General features: G+C 45.8%; 1 protein-coding gene across 1 annotated transcript in view; it reads right to left on the bottom strand.

The window, feature by feature from the left end:
- The window catches only part of HS3ST4 (heparan sulfate-glucosamine 3-sulfotransferase 4), a 411,041-nt gene extending 392,946 nt beyond the window's left edge, over window positions 1-18,095 (bottom strand). Inside the window, exon 1 of the mRNA XM_036826147.1 lies at window positions 17,362-18,095. Within this exon, the coding sequence (XP_036682042.1) occupies window positions 17,362-18,095 (734 nt within the window). The remainder of the gene's footprint in view (window positions 1-17,361) is intronic.
- Window positions 18,096-19,444: the final 1,349 nt, after the last annotated feature.

The following is a 19,444-nucleotide window of genomic DNA, read 5'->3' as shown; positions in this document are numbered from 1 at the left end:
GTTCTTCATCAGGAACAAGAATGTGACCACGATTTCCCTGACCAAAACAGCCTCTGCGACCAGCCCCTCCCTGCAGACATCCTACAACCAAGGCAGCAGGTAGGAAGCATTCCTAAATAAGATGCCAGTGAAGAGATGCTTTCCCTCCCTCACACGGCTTTGAAATAGCCAAGCCTGAAGGATTATTTTTCCTTCCCTTTCTTTTTAAAAAGTATACAGCCCAGGGCAAATCTCATATCTCTGCTGTCCCGAGAAGAGGTAGCTGAGTCACTGGGTCTCTGAAGCTGCCAGCTCACAGCAGGGCTTGGAAAATCAATACCTCTCTCTGAAGTTATCCAAAGTACTGAGACCTTTAAACCAAACTCCAGTAGATAAACACTATCAACAGTCTTTCACAGCATTAGGAGATGTGGGTTTATTTCCCAAACAGCCTTGAAATGCGACAACGGGAGCTGTTCTCTAAGATGTGGACATGTGGAATTTGGCTGCAGAAGTGGTTTCCAGAGAATCACCACACTGTCTGCCGACAGGAACAAGAGACAGCTGGACTGTGGATGGAACACTCCCTTAGCATTATAGCTGTGTGGCTAAAAGAACACGCCCTAAATGCCTATGTTGGAATCCAGGTCGCATCCTATGGACCTGTGTATCTTTGGGAATCACTCTTCACCTCTCTGTGCCTTAGTGTTCACCTAAAACCAGGTACCCTAGCTCAGCAGGGATTGCTGTGAGGATTAAATAAGATAAAGGAGGGACATGTATCCACTGGGGTTTTCTTTTAATCCTATAAGCACATCAAGGAAGTTAGCAGTTGTTATTAAGAATGCATAACATGCAAAAGCACAATTGCTAGAAAGGAGAAATCACAAAAGTTCACTTCCCACCTAACCTGTTCGTTTTGAAATTTTGCCTTTTTCTGAACCAAGAGAGAATTTGGAAGAGGTCTTCAGACTCTTAAAATAAATCACAAGAAAGCTGGAAAAGAACTCTCTGAAAACAAGGGTTCAAATATATGAGCCGGCCAGAGGCTGGATGGCCAGCAAATATTTTTGTGACTCTTCCTAGTTCCTCCATCTCTTTTACCTCCAGCAGGTAAACCCTTCAAGGGAAGAGTCCTGTGGCTTTCTTTTGGGGGGAAATGATGGGGAGGGACCCTCGGCAAAGGGGGAAACATCACTGCATGCTAATGAGAATCCCCCAGACAACACAAGGTACCTATTTTTAAACAAAACACCAAGACACTAGATTTGACCCAAAAAAACTCCCCAAAATGTAGATTTATTTTTATAAAAAGTCTTACAAAAGCATAAAAAATTAAATCACACTTAATATTCTATCATCAGCCTTACCTTAACTGCAAAGAGGAAAATGACATAGAATCAGGGTTGTTCTAGAAATTCTGGGCTATCTAGTTGTCCCATTATGGCTGATGAAATGCCAAATCATTTCTCCCTCTTGACTTGAAGAGAATCTGGGCAGGAACGCTTCATGTGATGAAACGATTTCACTTGCTATTTGAAGAATTTTCTTGTAAGATATACAATCTCTTTAAATTTTCCCAGGCAGCTGCTAAGGGTTGCTAAGGCAGTGATGGAAATAGAAAATATTCTAAAAAAAATAATTAGTGATTTCTGAGGGGCAGGTACTTTAGATATTTTTTTCAGGATGTCACGCATCTTAGGTACTAAGACTGGACAAGTGGCCTGTCTTGTCTTCCCTCCCTCCCTCTCTTCTTCCCTTCCTTCCTTTCTTTCTGTGTTAAGGAAGATAAAATAGTTAACTAATAAGGACTTACTGTATAATACAGGGAACTCTACTCAGTACTCTGTAATGGCCTAAATGGGAAAAGAATTTTAAAAAGAGTGGATATATGTATGTGTATAACTGATTCACTTTGCTGTACACCTGAAACTAACACAACATTGTAAATCAACTATACTCCAATAAAAATTATTTTTAAAAAAAGAATCTTCAAGCAGTGAGCTGGAGAGGGAGATTTTGAGCCACGGTGTGCCCACCTTGGTGGAGAAACACAGAGGAGGACCCAGGCCCTCCATCCCCACACAAGTCAGCGGAACTCTCAATGTATGTGTTTTAGTCTGTTGTGCTTCAGCAAAAGATTACATCTGAACAGAAGAGTCTTAAAATAGACATCTGTGGTTTTGGCACCAGCATCCACTTCCCTTCCTTGATAACCGTATCCTGGTTCTGTTTTGGGAAAATGCCCGCATCTCATCCTCGGTGCCCCCAGGGGAAGCATCCTGCCTCTGCGCCAGAGGGGCGAGTACCTCAAGCCTCACACCCACTCTGGCAACAACAGCTGGTTGCAGGATGTGTGTGTGACCCCATAAGAGGCAATGAGACTTCAGCAGACACTTCTGGGACAAAGATGGCACATTTTTCCTACTGCATTTGGGGTGAGAAGACTGGGCTGGCACCCACTCCCATCCACAAGGGGACAGGTTTTCAGAAAGCAGCCAACCACCTCAGAGGCAGTAAAATCCAAAAATGAGAGATCTGCGGACACTGTTTAAGCCCTAATTAAGCCATTCCCACCCACGACTTCTTAAATATATAAGCCGTTCAACTCCTTTTTGGTTCATGCTTGGTTCAGATTTTACCAGGAATTTCTGCGTGTTATAACCAGAAGAATCCTAGACAACAGAGTTCCACAGCTACACTTCAAACCACTGGGAAAGATTTCCTTTAAATGTTCTCTAACATATTATGATTGGGGGCAATTTCTTCCTCCTGGTGGAGGAGAGGGAAAGAGATATAATCCCAAGAAATCTAGGAGCACCAAGGTCAACAGTTCAAAGTAAACTAAAAGAAGGGACTCTCGACACAGCAATTCATACATAAATGAGAACCAGTGAGTATAGAACAAACTCATATTTTATTCTAAATAAGAAAATCAGTGGTTCTGGGTAAGGTCATGGGGTTTTTGTTGGCTGAAATCGCCATGCAATTTTCAGAGTCTAAATAGGCAGTACACCTATTTAATATCTGGCATATATGTTATAATAATAACTTCTAATATTAAATGTCCTAACATATATTTTTGGAAACATGGTATGTTCATTTTGTTTGTCCACATTCAGACATTCATAGCTAAGAAGGAAAGAAAAATGCCACCTGGCAATATACTCTCTGAATCTGAACACAAATTTTAAAAATTGGCTAAGAAGTGGGTAGAGAAAAAAGATAGCCAAATGTATTTGAGTTTGTTTTAAACAGGCTCTAAATATCTGTTTTGATGTCTGTTTATTGTTTACTGAAAGTGAACCTTTTATAAAGTCTCTAATTTAGCAGGGGCAAAATATGCAGGATTAACCCAAGCTGGAAGGAGCCTGAAACCATTCACATCTTTTATCTCAGGAAAAGCCTTAGTGTACTTTGAAATGAGCCTATGTCACATGACCACCACCTAGTGGCGGTGTACTTAAATAGCAGGAATAGCTGAGAGTTACATAAACATCTTTGAAATGGACCCCAGCACTGTCATGGTCATTTTGATCAGAACTAGATCTTCCCTCCAGGATGGTGGAATTAAGAACCAGGAAACTAAGAAACCAGAAATCTGGGTAAGAGCAGAATAACTGCAGAATTAAGCAACTGCTGGTGGTAACATTGTTTTTACCAGCATTTTCCAATGACTGGACCTCTTAACACTAGGAATACACAAAGTGAGTCCAGGTAGTACAAGAAAAGGTCATATTGAAGAGGGAGAGTTGAGCAGAGGCTCAAATGAATGGAAGATGCAAACCATGCAATTATCTAAGAAAACAGCATTATAGGAAGTGGAGGAGGCAACAAGTGCAAAGGCCCTGAGGCAGGGCCATGTTTGTCTTCTCAGGGTACAACAAGGAAGTTAGTGTGGTTCAGGCAGACAAGCAAAGACAAGAAGCCAAGTGAATGTGGTTGAAGAGGTGGGCAGGGGTCAGATTCTTTAGGGTTTTGTAGATCATGATTGGGACTTAGAATTTTTTTCTACGTTGACAAAAAGCCACTGGAAAATGTGAAGTAGGAGAGTGATGTGGTCTGCTTTATGTTCTAGAAGGATCACTTACTCTATTCACTGTGAAGAGCAGACTACAGAGGTCAAGAGTGTTACCAGAAATAAGAACAGAAGTCTACTGCAACAGTCTGGGCAAGAGATGCGTGTGGTACCAAGGCAGATTGATAGATACATAGATAGATAGGTGGACAGTTATCTATGTATACAAACATAAATGTGTGTGTGCATGTATGTCTCCACCTCATCAAGCACACTTATAGTAATGATACAGTCTTTACAAATATTGAAAAAATTATTTTTCATGTAAAAAAGAAATCAGTATAGACGAGTATATCTATATGGCAAAAAAAAAAAAAAACTGCAAGAGTAATACTTACGACTGACGTTTAGAAGATACCAAACTCTCAATATCAAAATACACTATTAGAGAATCAGGTATATTTTATGTGTTCCTCTACAATTTCCTGTGACCTCCTAAAATAGTTCTGTGTTCCGATTGTGAAAAACGTTATGCCTACTCAATTTATTTCATCCTTCCAACTGGATTCCCTTCTTGATGGAAGAGAATAAAAAGAGGTCTAGTATGACCATATCCTTGTGTTAGTTACTTTGGCAGATAGCTGACCCCAGACTCATTCTCCCCTCCTTCTTGGGCACAGAGAGAGACACTCATATGGTCCCCAGAATCCTCTGCAGTTGGATCTGGCCATGCACTGGAATTCTCACCAACAGAAGGAGAGTGGAAGTCATGAGGGTCATTTCTGCTACTTGCTTAAGAGAAAACTGCCTCCTAGACTTTGCTCTCTTTGCCTGACTGTTGGCTGGAAGGTAAATGGGGTGGAGCCTCAGCTCTGATCACGCAGGAGAAAAATCCTCTAAGGCAGGGGTTCTCACTCAACTACAGGCAATTTTGCTTCCCAGGGACATCCGGCAATGTTTGGAGGCATTTTTGGCTATTCAAATGAGGGGTGAGGAGTCAACTACTGGCATCTGGAGAAGGCAGAAGCCAGAGAGGTTGCTAAACATCCTACAATGCACAGAAGAGCCCCCCACCATGAAGACTTTCCTGACCCCAAATGTCCACTATGCTGAAGTTGAACAGCTTTACTGTAAGGCCACCTTCTCAAACTTTGTGCAAAGTTATTCCCCAAGTATCTTCTTAAAATGTAAATTCTGCTTCTGAAAGTTTGGGATGGGATCTGAGATTCTGCATTCCTAACATGCCCCCAGGGGAATGGCAGAGCAACAAGATGCAAAGAAGGGAACTTGGGTCTCTGAACGGTCTCCCTGAGCACAGCTGCTCCAGCAGCCCAGTCTGGCTGGAGTGCCCACGCAGGGCTGCTACTCAAACATATACACCTGCACACCTGAACTCACTGTTTGCAGCTTGTGTTCCTTCTGAGTGGCTGGTCTCCATGCAGCAACAATCGCTACAAACTTTGAATATCGACTTGCATTATGAGGGAGAAAAAAATCATCTATCTTATTTAAGCCACTGTAGGTTGCGGTCTCTTTGTTGCAACAGTTCAGTTTTTTCCCTAATACAGTGACCATCTGCAAATAGTGGACAGTGACATCTATGGTGCCGTTTGGCAAGAGACCAAAGAGCCCCAGAGATGACACTCTCCAGAAAAAAGAGAAAGAGCAAAGGGAAGAAAAGAAACAAGATGGCGACTTCTAAAGATATGCGGGAAGAGTGTTTTGCTGCTGTAACAAATGGCCACAAACTAACTAGCTTAACATGCTAGAAGTCAGAAGTCTGAAATGGGTCTCCATGGGCTACAATCAAAGTGTCAAGAGGGTTGCATTCCTTCTGGAAGTTCCAAGGAAGAATCCATTTCCTTTTCTGTAGCTTCTGGAAGCTGCCTGAATTCCTTGGCTTGTGGCCCCTTCTTCTATCTTCAAAGCCAGCAACAGCAGGTTGAGTCCCTCCTGTGCTGCCATCCCTCTAATTCTCTCTCTTCTGCCCCCTCTTCCATTTAAAAGGACTCTTGTGATTACATGGGGCTCATCCAGATAATCCAGGATAATCTCCCATCTCAAGGTTAGCTGTTTAGCAATCATAATTCCATCTGCAACCTTAATTCTTCTTTGCCATTTAATGTAGCATACTCACAGGTTTTGGAGATTAGGATGCGGTTATTGGGAGGGTGCGTTATTCTGCCTTCCACAGCTTAGAAAGTAGGCTAGTCAGGCAGCCAGAAGGTGGGAATTTAATATGCCCATCTGGGAAATGTAGAGAGGGTGCACAGGAAAAAGAGATGACAGGTCATTTGAGAGCAAAATGAGAGAATCTTCTGGTCACTCCCAAAGCTCGTCAACTGCAGGGCAATCCTAAAAAGCAAATGTGCCCTATAGCTTTTTATGTTTTTTCAGTATGAAAGAATGATGCATCGGTGGTCATGAATCAGATAAAAGAATTATGCAGACAGAGGTTCTCCAGGAATTCTCAGGATCTTTATGCAGTCTGCCCTCCCAATGTTTGATAACCATGGTATATAATAGTTTCTGTAAATTAAACTTCTTAATCTAACTTTATGATAAGAGTGCTTGTCCTGTATTTCAGGTACTCCCTGGAGTGCAACATTCCAGAAAACCAATTACCTGGGGGAGTTCATGGAAACGTGCGTGGATTAACAACAACTACAGAATGTACAAAGCAGATGCGAGCACATCACCATTATTCTGCCCTTGCAAAATCACTGCGGGGTTATTAGAAACTGTTATTCCCATTTTAGAGATGAGAAAACAAAGGCTCAAAGGCTAAATACTCTCTATGCACACAACGCAAGGTAGACACAGAACTCAGATTCCAAATCTTTAATTTCTGATTTTAGGTTCAGCTTTCTTTTCTAAATATCACAAGCAGGCAAACTGCCCTATGATAAAGGCACTCAAGCAGTTTGACTCAAATTTCCTCAGCTCCAGGGACACCCAAACCTCCAACCCCCTGTAGAGGCTTTAACCTGGAGGCAGAAAGGTGTATCTGCACCTACAGTGAGCAACAAATCGAACACAGCCTCGATGTAATTGTTTGATTATTAAATGGCAATTATGTCATTTTGATAATGCATTTAGAGAAACACCATCCAAACTACTCTTGGAGCATAACAGTCTATCAGGAATAATCCAGGCTCTTCTAAAACTTTGGCAACTACAGCAACAAAGGCCAGGAACCAAAAGCCACCTGTTACAATGGAAAGACACCTGCTGTGTGACGCCGGGACCGTCATCTGCCCTTCTGAAGTCTCATTCTCTTTATTTGTAACACTGGGATAAGACAGTATCTACTTCACGAGGCTGCCGAGAAGAATAAATGGGATAACGTGGTATGCCGCTGGGACCTTTTGGGGAGACTGTCTAGCCCACACAGCTTGTTTGACTGGGTTTCTCTTTCTTGTACCCAAAATAGTCTTGGAAAAATAGTACGTGAAAGAGCTGAGGACAATCCTTAGCCAGGGTTCCCAAGGACTGTGAGTGTGTGATTTCTTTGCAGAAGCCTGGGGTTTTGAAAGAAAACAGCACAGAGAAGGTACCCCTTTCATTCAATAAGTCATTGATTCAGAATTAGTGATGAATAAGCCACCATTATGGATTGCCTATCATGTGCCAAGTACCGCTTCTGGTTCAGAGCACTGGCAAGATCATGTGGGACAAGACCCTGCTCCCATGTACTTGATCTTCTGGGGAGGGAGAGGTAAGTCATTAGGATGACTTGGGAGAGTAATACATGCTCTGAAGAAAACAAAACAGTGTAACAAGCTCAGAAGTGGAAAAGGGTCTTTAAATCAGGTAGTTAGTAAAGGTCTTGGGGGGGAGCTGAAATGTGAGCCAAGATCTGAAGGACAGGTAACGAGATACCTGCAGTCTAGGCATCTGGGGACAGAGAATTCTCGCAAGAGGAAACAGAGATTTAAATGCCCTGAAGTGGGAATGAGCTTGGTCCCAGAACAGAAAGGGAGACACTTCCATGGTCTGTTTTGGGGGCAAAACCTCACAATTAGCCTGCCCTGTAGGTAGGCCATGCACACACAGGAAACCAAAACCTTCTAGCACAGAAATGCTGGCATTTATTATTCACCCCCAGGATGCTGGAAGACAACCCTTCCAGTGGAAAAGAGCTTGGGGACAAATGAAAGGAAATGCTGGGGACTTCCCTGGCAGTCCAGTGGTTAAGACTTCGCCTTCCAATGCAGGGGGTGCAGGTTCAATCCCTGGTCAGGGAGCTAAGATCCCACATGCCTCATGGCCAAAAAACCAAAAACATAAAACAGAAGCAATATTGTATAAATTCAATAAAGACTTTTTAAAAAATGGTCCACATCAAAAAAAAAAAAAGTCTTCAAGAAAAAAAAAGGAACTGCTGTATGTTTGGAGCCAAACACCTGGGTTTGAATCCCCAACTCCATATCTTGAGCAAGTTCCTTGACCTCTCTGTGCCTCAGTTCCCTGACCTGTACACTGTGGGCGATCACAGTACCTGTCTCACCAGGATCTTGGGAAGACTGAATGAACCCACTGCTCGGGGCAGAAGCTGGCATATACAGTATGTGTCCACCACCGCGATTCTTACCACCCCGATACTGTGATTCTTTCAGGTCCAAATCTTAAATCTTCATCTCCCTGTTCCATTAAATAACCATCATTTGTCTGTGATTTGTTTTTTGCTTTGTAGCAACAGGAGTGCACCTAAATTTACTAATTTACACCAATTCAACTGTTAATCCTCCCCTTGGCACGATCCTACCACTCCTGAATTTGGGATGTAAGGCAGCCAGCACCCACCCTCCATGAGGAATTCTAACACTGTTTATGAATCTGAACAGGAGTGGTCATCTTACCATCCTCTCCTCAGTCAAATAAAATGTAGAAAGTAAGGGACTCCTACAACTGAAGTACATTTTGGCCATGTTCATAGAGACAATATCTTCAGACCACTCTCAAACACACCTGACCTCAATGTAGTAGCAAAGATCTCCAGTTAAAAAGGGGAGGGGGGGAAGGAGAGGGGGAGGGAAAGCAGGAAGGGGGTGGGGAAGGAAAAAAAAGAAGTGCTATCCTAGAGAAAGAAAGAGCTCTCTTTCCATTTACTGTTTTCCTCTCTGACACCCCTGAGTAAAGTATTAAAATTTTGTTCTTGCAAGTCCCTTGCAATTCTTGCTAAATTTATTCCTAGTTATTTTGTGTCTTTGGTTGGTTCTATAAATAGGATATTTTCTCTCAGTATATTTTCAAAATGCTTGGCATAGGCAGATAGTAAAACTATAGATTTTACATAGTAATTTCCTCACATTAATAAATCCTATTATTTCTAATAGATTCATGGGTTGGGGGGGATTGCTTATCTTAGGTTTTCCAAAAAACGATGAAATTACTGGCAAATGGTGATAATTCTAACTTCCCCATTCTTATTCTTTTTTGCATCTAACTGCATTATCTATTCATTCCTGAGTAATCGTAAATCATAGTGATGATAGTGGGCATTCTGGTCTTGTTCTGGATTTAATGGGAGTGTTTCTAGTGTTACACCATTAAGTATGATGCTTGCTTTGGGTATGATCCTATTTTATTAGCAGACATTCTAAAAGTCAAAAATAAATATTTAGTTTTATCAGACTTTTTAGCATCCATAAAATAATCATAAGATTTTTCTCTAAATGAGAAGTGTTACAAGTAAATCACGGTATTTATTAGATTTCCCAAGATCAAGCCATCCTTCCATTCCTAGAATAAATCGCACTTTGTCAAGACTTTAATTACCTTGTAATGTAATCACTTACATGTTCATTTCTCCGCTCTGTGCGTTCTTTCAGATCACAGGACATGACTGATTCATGTTTGACACATAGTTGACATTAAATACGTGTTTAATGAATAAATAAATGAATAACTAAAATAACAAGTACATTTAACCTCCCCAAACTAACCACTTGTACCTCTTCCCAGCTTAAAATAGTCAAAGAGATCATATGCCTTCCCCAGAGTGGATCTTTATATGTTTAATGAATATGTGATTTTAACTGGTCCCTACTTCTTTTATCAATAGAACCCCTGAACACTTCATTCTTTATGGGGAAACTACTCCCTATGGTTGTACTGGGAATAGCCCTGCTTCCCTACTCCCACCATCGCCCCGAGCCAAAGGGGTGGCTACATCCCCCAGGCCTGATTAGAGTAACTACACAATGATTGCTTGAGGATGGGCACCTGACCCAACCTGGGTCAACAGCATCTCCAGGAATTTCTCACAGAAGCCCTTAAGAAAAAATTTTTCCAAAAGAATTGATAAACAAAAAAAACACTTGTCTAGGGTTGCTGCTTACCTACCATCTTGCCTAAAATGTAGTGAGACAACCTATCTGAGAATGAAGCAAGGTATAGACAAACATGGCAAAGAATGGAAAGAGAAAGAAACCTGGTGCCATTATTTGAGCCCCTGGGTTCAGCTTTTCTTGAAGCCATTACCCCTTAGACTTCCTAAGTAATAAGCCAATAATTATCTTTCTTGGTTTATAATAATTTAAGCTCCATTTCTATCACTTACGACCAAAAAATATGGCCTAATTCATGTGTTGCTTTGTTTTCCTCCATATATGCTTTATACATTCTCAAATAAAGGTTGAAAAAAAAGTTTTCTAAAGAAAGGCAATCCTAACTAGTGAGTGTTAAAAAAAAAAAAAATCAACCGCCTGCTTTTAATTAGTGGCAAGATATGCTGAAAGGCTCCCTTAGTGAATTATAACTTCAGATTGAAATTCCCAAGACAGTTATAGAGGAGCCTATTAAACCACAGAAACCAATGGAATTGAGGGATTACCTTAACAGGGCAGTGGTTCAACCAGTTTCAGAGATATCATCCATTACACAAAACCAAAACCTTTAAAACTTTCCACCGCGCAACCCTAGCAATCCCTCAATTCACCTGAAGTCTGGAGGCTTCTCTCCTGACTCAATTTAAAAGTAAAAATGCTTGGTATGATTTACAAAAATAAAAATAAAAATAAATAAATCATGTCATGATGGCCAGAGAACTCCCCAGCAAAAGCCGCCAAATCTCAAATCTCAAGACAGGGAGTTTCATGGGGTCTTCCTGAACCATCCTGCATTCTCAAAAGCTTTCAGATCTGCAGGAAAACTGAAGGCAAGCATGCCCTTGGCATCCTAAATATCCCTGTACCTATCGGAGCAATCAGCATCAATTCCTACCACAGGCTCAAGAAAATGTCAGTGGGCCAGCCCAGAGAGCCTAGCCACTTCCCTACCCCATCCCCTTTATGGAGAATTCTGGTTGCACTTACCTCCTGCAATCAGACTACAATAGACCAAATTCTGGAATCTGGTTTTGATTATTCTCTGGAGAGCTACTTAAGAGCTGCTTCAGGGTTGGAAATCCCTCATTCAGGCATAATCTTGAAATAAAAGACTATATTCAAATGAAAAATGCATTACCGCATTCTCTTTACGGCCTTCTGTACTGACAGGCAGGATAAAAGGAAAGAATGGAAGGAAAATGAAGAAGAAAACCAAGGGGGAAAAGGAAAAAATGGGAGTAAAAGAGAGAGGAGAGAAGGGGAGAGGAAAATGTATTATGTTACAAACTGTGTAGGGCACTTTGAATGTCATTTCATTTCATCCTCACATCATCCCTTCAAAGTAAATACTACTGAGCCCATTCTGCAGATAAAGAAATTGAGGCTTGGTGATATTGAGTAATTTGCCCAAGGTCACACAATGAGGATGCAGTGGATTCAGGCTCAGAGATACAAATACATGCTCCAAAGTATGTCGCTTCTACTTGACTAGCTTCCTCCTTCTGAAGAGTCTAATACAAGTGTTTGTTCTAGAACCAAAATATTTCAGTGGTTGAATGGACCCTATGAAGATAACATAGCTTCATCATCTAAGTAATAGAGAAGAAAGGAAGGGAGGGGGAGGGAAGGAAGGAGGGAAGGAGAGGGAGGAAGATATTAAGGAACCTCACATCCAGTGGAACTAGTATGTGGCAAAGAAAAACCTAGAACCCTAGAAAACTCTCAGGTCTTAACTCTGTCCATGTGACCAGAATCCATTTTATAAGTGCAACTGATCTAAACGGATCAAATACAGATACTCCTGATTAAGTAGGGAACAACTGAGAATTTCCCCTCCTTCAAGAAAATGTTCATTGGGAACAAAAGGGAAATTTGTGAATTGTCTTTTTCTGTTTATATCCAGTTTATATCCAGTTCCTGTTCATATCCAGTTTCCTTTGTTACTCTTGCAACATATCTCAGAGGTACTTCCCCCATGCTGTTGCAAAATCAGTTAAGGGGGAAAATATCTAAACTAAAATAGCACAAGTAAGCCACAATTCTGGCAACTGCAGAGGGTGTGGGTATGCCAGGTAATTTCTGAAATGAGTTTAAACCAAAGGTCGCTAACCACTAGCCAGCTGGCTGTATCCAGCCCACAGATGTGTTTTGCTTGTCCTGCAGTGCTGGCCCACACCACGCTTTTGAGAAATCTCAATCTGTTGCCAACATTAAAAACCAGGTCACTTCACACCAAAACCTGGATTTCCAGTTTCTTTTACCAAGTGGAAGACCTGGTTCCCCCGATGACACATTTGCACATGGAAAAGGGTAGCTGGAATATAGCAGTAGCTGCTCCTTGGGAAAGAACATCTGTGCCCCAGTTTCCCCCTACCTAGTCTATTTCACTCATGTATATTATGCACATGAGCCCTGAAGGCATCTGAGTTGGTGACCCTTGGTTTAAAAGGTTAAGCAGATGTAGATTTCAAAGCCAATCATTATTAGACTTTTCCCCAAAACATCCCCAATAAGCGCCTCCAGTCAATATTATGACAGCTGAGACAGAAGGTAAAGCATGTGGGACCAAAACTCAGTAGCTGGGTTCATCTGGATTTCTGCTCTAGGATACTCATTTTTTGTTTAGAAAATATATTCACTTTTAGTATTTCATTTATTCCTCCTAACAACCTCAAACTGAAGCCAAGTGATATTATGTCAGTTATCCAACCCAGATCATCGGACAAGTAAGTTGCAAAGCCAGGTTTTGAACCCAGTTTTGCGCAGCTACAAACACTGTGCTTTTGGAATAATGAAAGAACACTTTGAAAAGCCATGAGGCTTGTTTCCACCTCAGAGCCTTTGCACTTGCTGTTCCCTCTGCTTGGAAACCTCTCCACCCAGGTCTTCACATGGGAGGATCTTACTCTTTCATGACACTTATACCACCTCCACAGAGAGGCTGTCCCTCATCATTTGATTTAAAATAACACACGCACACGCATTTGCACACACACACCCCAATTACTGTCTAGGCCGCTGCTACTCAAAGGGAGGTCCAGGAATCAGCAGCATCAGCATCACCTTGGGAATCAGAAATGCAGAGTCTCAGGCCCCTTCCCCGACCTACGGACTCAGAATCCGCATGTTAACACCACCACTCCCCACCCCCACCCCTGCTGTTCTGTGTGCATTTAAAGTTTAAAAAGCACTGCTCTACAGGAGTGCTGCCCGGTGGAAATAAGTGTAACAAGAGTCACAAGTGTAAATTTTAATTTTCTAGTAGCCACATTACAAGAGTAAGCAGAAAGACTTGTTTGTTTGCTGTCTCCCCTTCTCCCACTCCCACCCCCACTAATATGTCAGTTCCAAGAGAACAGGTGCTTCATCTGTCTTGTTCACCCCTTTACCCCCAGCACCTAAAACAGTACACTGCGCACATATTAAGTATCATTAAATGTTTGCTGAATGAAAGAGGTAAGGAAAAGACCTCGCTAGCACTCTATATACCAGCACTTTGGACAGATGTGGCTTCAAATGTCAGCTCAACCACTGACCAGCTGAGCAACCTCGAGCAAGTTGTTTTTCCCTCTGGGAGCCAAACTGTAAAGCAGAAATGCTGTTCTTTTGCTCACAGCCTCATCATGCCGCCCAGATGTGACAATACGTCTATAAAACACAAGCCTCCATGATAACAGGCATTCAATACACGCCAGCGCCTTATGCTGCCCTCCTTCTTTCTCTCTCTGGACACCACGTCCGAATGATGCTGTGGGCCACTCTCCTCTGGGTAGCATAAGCATGACAACTGAACGCCAGCTATTTCCCTCCAGCCAACAGGATGTGTGTAGTAACTGCTGGCAGTGAAGACAACTTGAAACCACGGAGGGTCACTTCCCGTCACCCTACAGCTGAGTGGCTTCCAAAGCAAAGTGGTCGCAGTCACCGTACAGTCTGTAATCCACGATGGAGACCACAGCTCAAGTCATGTCCGTCACTTTAATGAGTTCTGCCGTGGCAGCCACTTGGCCTGCCACAAGGTCCCACCCCTTCGAGGAGTTTAAGGTCTCTGCCCAGTGTATATTAGCTCATATTGAAAGGCGTATTGTGGCTTTGCCCTTTTAATTTTTTGAGGGGGGGGAGGGATGGAGAGTTTAATCTACCCCCGCTTATTAATCACTGGCCTGTGTCAACCCACCAAGTGAGGTTTGCTGTTCCACAGCTTTAACACACCCTAATCCATCAGTCTATCTTGTCCTGCAAATCTGATGCACATGTTCTAATCGCAAATGTGTTTTTAAATCACATTAGATCAACAGCATAGGCGAAAGCAAAACCCGGATTTAGACATAACCGGAGTGACACCAAGGAAATAAAACTGGGGCTGCTTAGTTGAATATGAGGAAACCCTTGCCAGCTCCGCCAAGAGCAGCCCCAGTTTCTTCTTTCTCTCCCTCTCACGGAAATCACAACCACCATGATCACCTGCAGAATCAGTAGGCTACTGGGAAGCACATTGAAAGGAAAAAGAAAAACAAAACAAATAATGGGAAGAGGGGATCAAAACCTTTAATTAACCTGTGAAATCTGTATCAGGCAAATAGTAGAGTAAAAGTCCAGATAAGGTACACGGCATATGGGGAGGAAACGTAACCACTTAAGTACAGATGCCACCATTTAAAAGATTGGGACCAGGGAACCAGGAGGAAGGGTTTCTGTTACCGGTGTGAATCAATGCCAGTGCTTCCTTTCTACGATATAGTGAGGATGCCGTCCCCTCTTCCTACAAGGGAGAGGGAGAGAAGAGCCTGAAGAGATGCAGCCAACGGAAATCCCCAAAATGCCCTCAAAAGACTGCTGTCCCTGTTAAGGCTAGAGAGCTATCCTAGGATCCAAAGGGTTTCTGGGAGTCATCTCAACAGCCAGGTTTGGGTGGAAAATGATTCCTCTACGTTAGATAGATTCTCCTCCAGCAACTCCAATCAGCACCACTAAGCGTAATAAGGATCTACCATGGGTGTGATGCTGGGGCAGGAGATGAGGGATACAGAGATATCACATGGTCCTCTTAAGTGAGGATCAAGGGAACCCAGTTCCATCTCCATCTCTTAGTCCTATGGGGCACTGAGCCCCACATACCACAAGTGATGGCTGAGGGTACCACAGATCTTCAACAGCCATGTCCTGACAGCGAGGCAGTTTACATCCCTCCTTTTCCCAGCCGCAGTATAAATGAACGTAAGAAAACCTGGCATCTTCTATCTTTTCATTCAGAAAATGCTCCAGACCCTACGATGGAACTTCCTGACACGCAGTCCGCCACACACCCTTCGTCAACTTTATTTTAACTCATCCAAATAAAACACCCCCTTCTCCATCTCCAGCTGCGGTAAAGCAACCCAAACACGTGTTGGAGAGATTTGATCTTTATGCCTCCCTCTCCCCCAAAGGGCACTTGACACTTCTCACAAGATACAGGGCTTTAAAATTAGAATTGGAGAAAGCCATAGTTACCCTCTTAGGGCCACGGCTGCCTCACAGCAGAAACCAGAACATTCCTACAATCAACAGTTAAACAACTGAAACCTTCCCAGACATCATACCCTTTTTTTTTTTTTTTTTTTTTTTTTGCTGTTGTTGCATTAATCATCCTAACACCTTTTAAATTATAATTGCAAACTGGAAGCCATGGCTTGTGATGTTATAAATACTGATTTTCCAGCTAAATTAGGCATTTGCTGTTTTTTATTTTGATAGGAAGGGGCTGTTTGAAGCCTCCTAAAATATTGCAATTAGTTCTCTCTGTTGAAACAGAGAAGACATGAACAGACGCATTTGCTGTTTTGGTTTAATGTGCTGGAATGTTTATCCCTAAGTGTACTTCTCTCAAGCTTTGAAAGCATAAGGCATATTTTTAAAAGGGAAAGAAATACACACATTTATCATATATTTCCAAAGTTAAGTTATTTCTAAAACTTTCCTAGGCTGTAGTTTAAACTTAGAAAGCACATCTCTTCAACAAGAAGGCGACTTGTCAGGAAACAATCCTTATTTTACCTATTGGCTCTGTTAAGATGATAACATCACTTTAACTGACAAAGCCTGTGTTTCTGGTTGACAATTGCAATTAATTACTGAGATACAACCGAGATGGGGCCAGCCATCCAGATCTGTTTTCCAGAGAGATTAAAAAACAAGAGAAAAGGCGGGGGTACGACGCTGGATTATTAATTTATTTTACCCACACTTAACTTACTACTCCTCTCTTCTCCCTTTCCCTCACCGCTGGCAGACGGTGGAAAAGGAGGGAGATGAACAAACAACTCACTAGACACAAGCTCCAATCTGTTGCAAAGGAGGCACAGGTTAGAAAGGGCACGGGTTGCAGGGCATGAAAACTCTTAGGGCACCAACTGTCATGTAGGCACGGATACTCCTGATGCAAAATCAACCCAGTGTTCATGCAGCCCAAGAGGAATAGAAAGTTCTGGAGATGGGGGACATCCTGAGTCTTTACTAGAAAGCCCAAACTCGCCAGCATCATCTTTTTAACTGTTCCCTGTTCATTTTGCTCTGAACTGAAAACACTGGATTCCAGCCACGCAAATGCGCTTGAGGGCGATTTTGAGAGATTCCAGGGGATCCCAAAGCCCTCTGGTCAATCTAGCTGTCCTGCTCCATTCCTCAGCGTCCCCAGCACAGAAGCGCACCGCCCCGCAAGAGCCTGAGTTAGGAAACACCCCGGGGGCACGAGGGCTGGGGATTCCCAGGCTTGGAACAAGGCAGGTTCGGAAAGCAGCTCCCTGGACGAGGAGTCTGAGGCAGGCAGAGCAGGGGGACCCCTCTCTCCTCGCCCTGGAATTAAGTGATCCCTGGCTAGCCTCCAGCCCTCTCCGCCGCTCCCCCAGAGCAGCCCCGCCAGGGTGCGCAGAGCCCGCGCGGGGTTAAGACCTCTCGGGACGCTGCCCGGATCCCCAAGGGCCAGGGGAGCGGCAGCTTCCCGTGCTTGCCTCCCCTACGCGCCTATCCCATCCGCCGAGCTCGGGGTCCTACCTGTACCATTCCAGCCCCTTTTCATAGTTCCTGTCGAAGAAGTGCGGCTCTACGCCCACCGCCCGCACGTCCGGGTGCACTCGGATCGCCTCCAGCAGGGCGCGGGTCCCTCCTTTCTTGACCCCGATGATAAGCGCCTGTGGCAGCTTCTTCTCCCCATAGTCGGGGGTGCTGACGGCGCCGCCCCTCACGCTGCTCCCGTTGGCCGCCCTCCGGCCTGCGAGCTCCTCGTCGGTGGTGCTGGACTCCTGCGCTTCCCTCTCCAGCAGCGCGCTCTGCGCCGTGACCATCTCGCCAGAGGCCAGCGGGGCCCGGAGCCAGGCGTCCCGGGCGCCCCCGCCGCCGCTCGCCAGTCCCCAGCCGTCGGCCCCGGGGGCGGCGGGCTGCTCGGGGGGCTCGGGCGGCTCCCCGCGGCTCGCGTTGTCCGGCGGCGGCGGCGCGGGCGGCTGCGAGGGGGCGCCGAGGCGCACGGGGGGAGGCGGCAGAGAGGGTGGCGGCAGGCTTGGCGGGGGCTCGGCGGCGGCGCCCGGCGGCTCCTGCAGCGCCAGGGGGAATTGCAGGGAGCCCGAGCCGCCCAGGAGGCTGTAGCACAGGTAGGTGACGGACAGGGACAAGGTGCACATGAAAAGCAGCTTGCGCGCCGGCGGGCCCTTAACCGAGGCGCCGGGCGGCGGCGGCGCGGCGAGAGGTGGAGGCGGAGGCGGAGGCGGAGGAGGTGCGGACCACGGGGCCATCGCGGCTCCCGGCTCGCGGCGGCGGCGGCGGCGGCGGCGGCCCCCGGCGCTGCCCGGACATGGTTTCAGCCGCCGCCCCCGCCGCCGCCGCCGCCGCCGCTGCCCAGCCGCCCCGGCTGCATGAAGCGACGCCGCTGCGCCCCCGGCCCTGGCCGCTGTCCCGCTGCGCCGGGGGGGAGCCCGGCCGCATGGCCCCCCTCCCCGCTCTCCTCGTGGCGTCCGGGGGGCCCCCCACCACCCCCCTCAGCCTCTGGCAAGGGGCCTGAGGGGGGCGCGCGGACCCGCCGTCTGCACCTTCTCCGTCTACAGCGCCCCAGCTTCCCCGGCTCCGCCGCGGCTCCCGCTCCAGCTTCTGCCGCCGCCGCCGCGCGCTGTTGCAGCCCCGAGTTCCTTCCCCGCTGCTAACTTTCTGCCGGGAGAGCGGAGAGGCGCGGAAGGGAGGCGGAGGGGGCCGGGCGCGCGCCCCGCGCCGCCGAGGGAAGAGGGAGTGCGCCTCGCGCGCGCCTGCGGAGGGGGCCGCGGGAGCGGAGGCGTGCGCTAGGGCTGGGGCACCTGGGGAAGCGGAGATCGTACACCCCGCCCCCCCCGCCCCCCCCGCTCGGCACGCACTCGCTGGAGGTGTTCCTCGCCGCACCCCGCGTGCTTCCCCTCCCCTGGGAGCCTGGGACGCCGGGTTCTCCATCCCTCTCCCAGTACTTTTAGGGACGTAGAGCCGGACGCCCGCCGCCGGTGCCGCTCACCGAGCTCTCGCTGACCCCTTTCCCCCTGGGACTCCAAGCAAACTCGGCCCATCCCTGACGCGCCCTTCTCTAACCCTGGATATCCTCCTGCCTTTGGTCCAGGAGTGGTTTCTTCTCCATAACAGCTCTCTCATTCCAACTTCCATCTTTCCAGCCTCCCCATCTTATCTTGAAGCTCCTGACGGGTTGAGCTTGGACACAAACCCCCAGGTTTCCCTACCCACAGAGTTTTTGCCTCTGTCCCGCCACCGGGGGACTGCGCTTTCTGCTCCGAAAAATGAGGCTCTTTCTCTACACCCTTAACCACAGGTACACCTGCGGCCCTTGGGGGCGTTGCCGCGAAAAGTGTTAGATTTCCCTGGACTGAAACCGACTGAGACCGTCATCGCTCTAAACATCTAAGAAGCAGAGACAAGTTGCGTTGCAGGGTGTCTGTGCATCGCTTCATTAATTTTTTTTTTAAGTGTATTCTTTTCAGCGAGATTTCCATCCCGCACCTCCCTCTCCTGGGGAGGTAATGGTAAACATCAGAAGGATTTGGGAGATTCAAAACTAGAGTCTTGCTTCTTGGAAGTGGGGGAATTGGGAGTCTGCAACGGGAGGGAGAGG

This window comes from Balaenoptera musculus, chromosome 15 (assembly GCF_009873245.2).
Source record: "Balaenoptera musculus isolate JJ_BM4_2016_0621 chromosome 15, mBalMus1.pri.v3, whole genome shotgun sequence".
Taxonomy (NCBI): domain Eukaryota; kingdom Metazoa; phylum Chordata; class Mammalia; order Artiodactyla; family Balaenopteridae; genus Balaenoptera; species Balaenoptera musculus.
The sequence above is the reverse complement of the archived record's forward strand: the minus strand, read 5'-3'. Positions and strand labels throughout refer to the sequence as shown.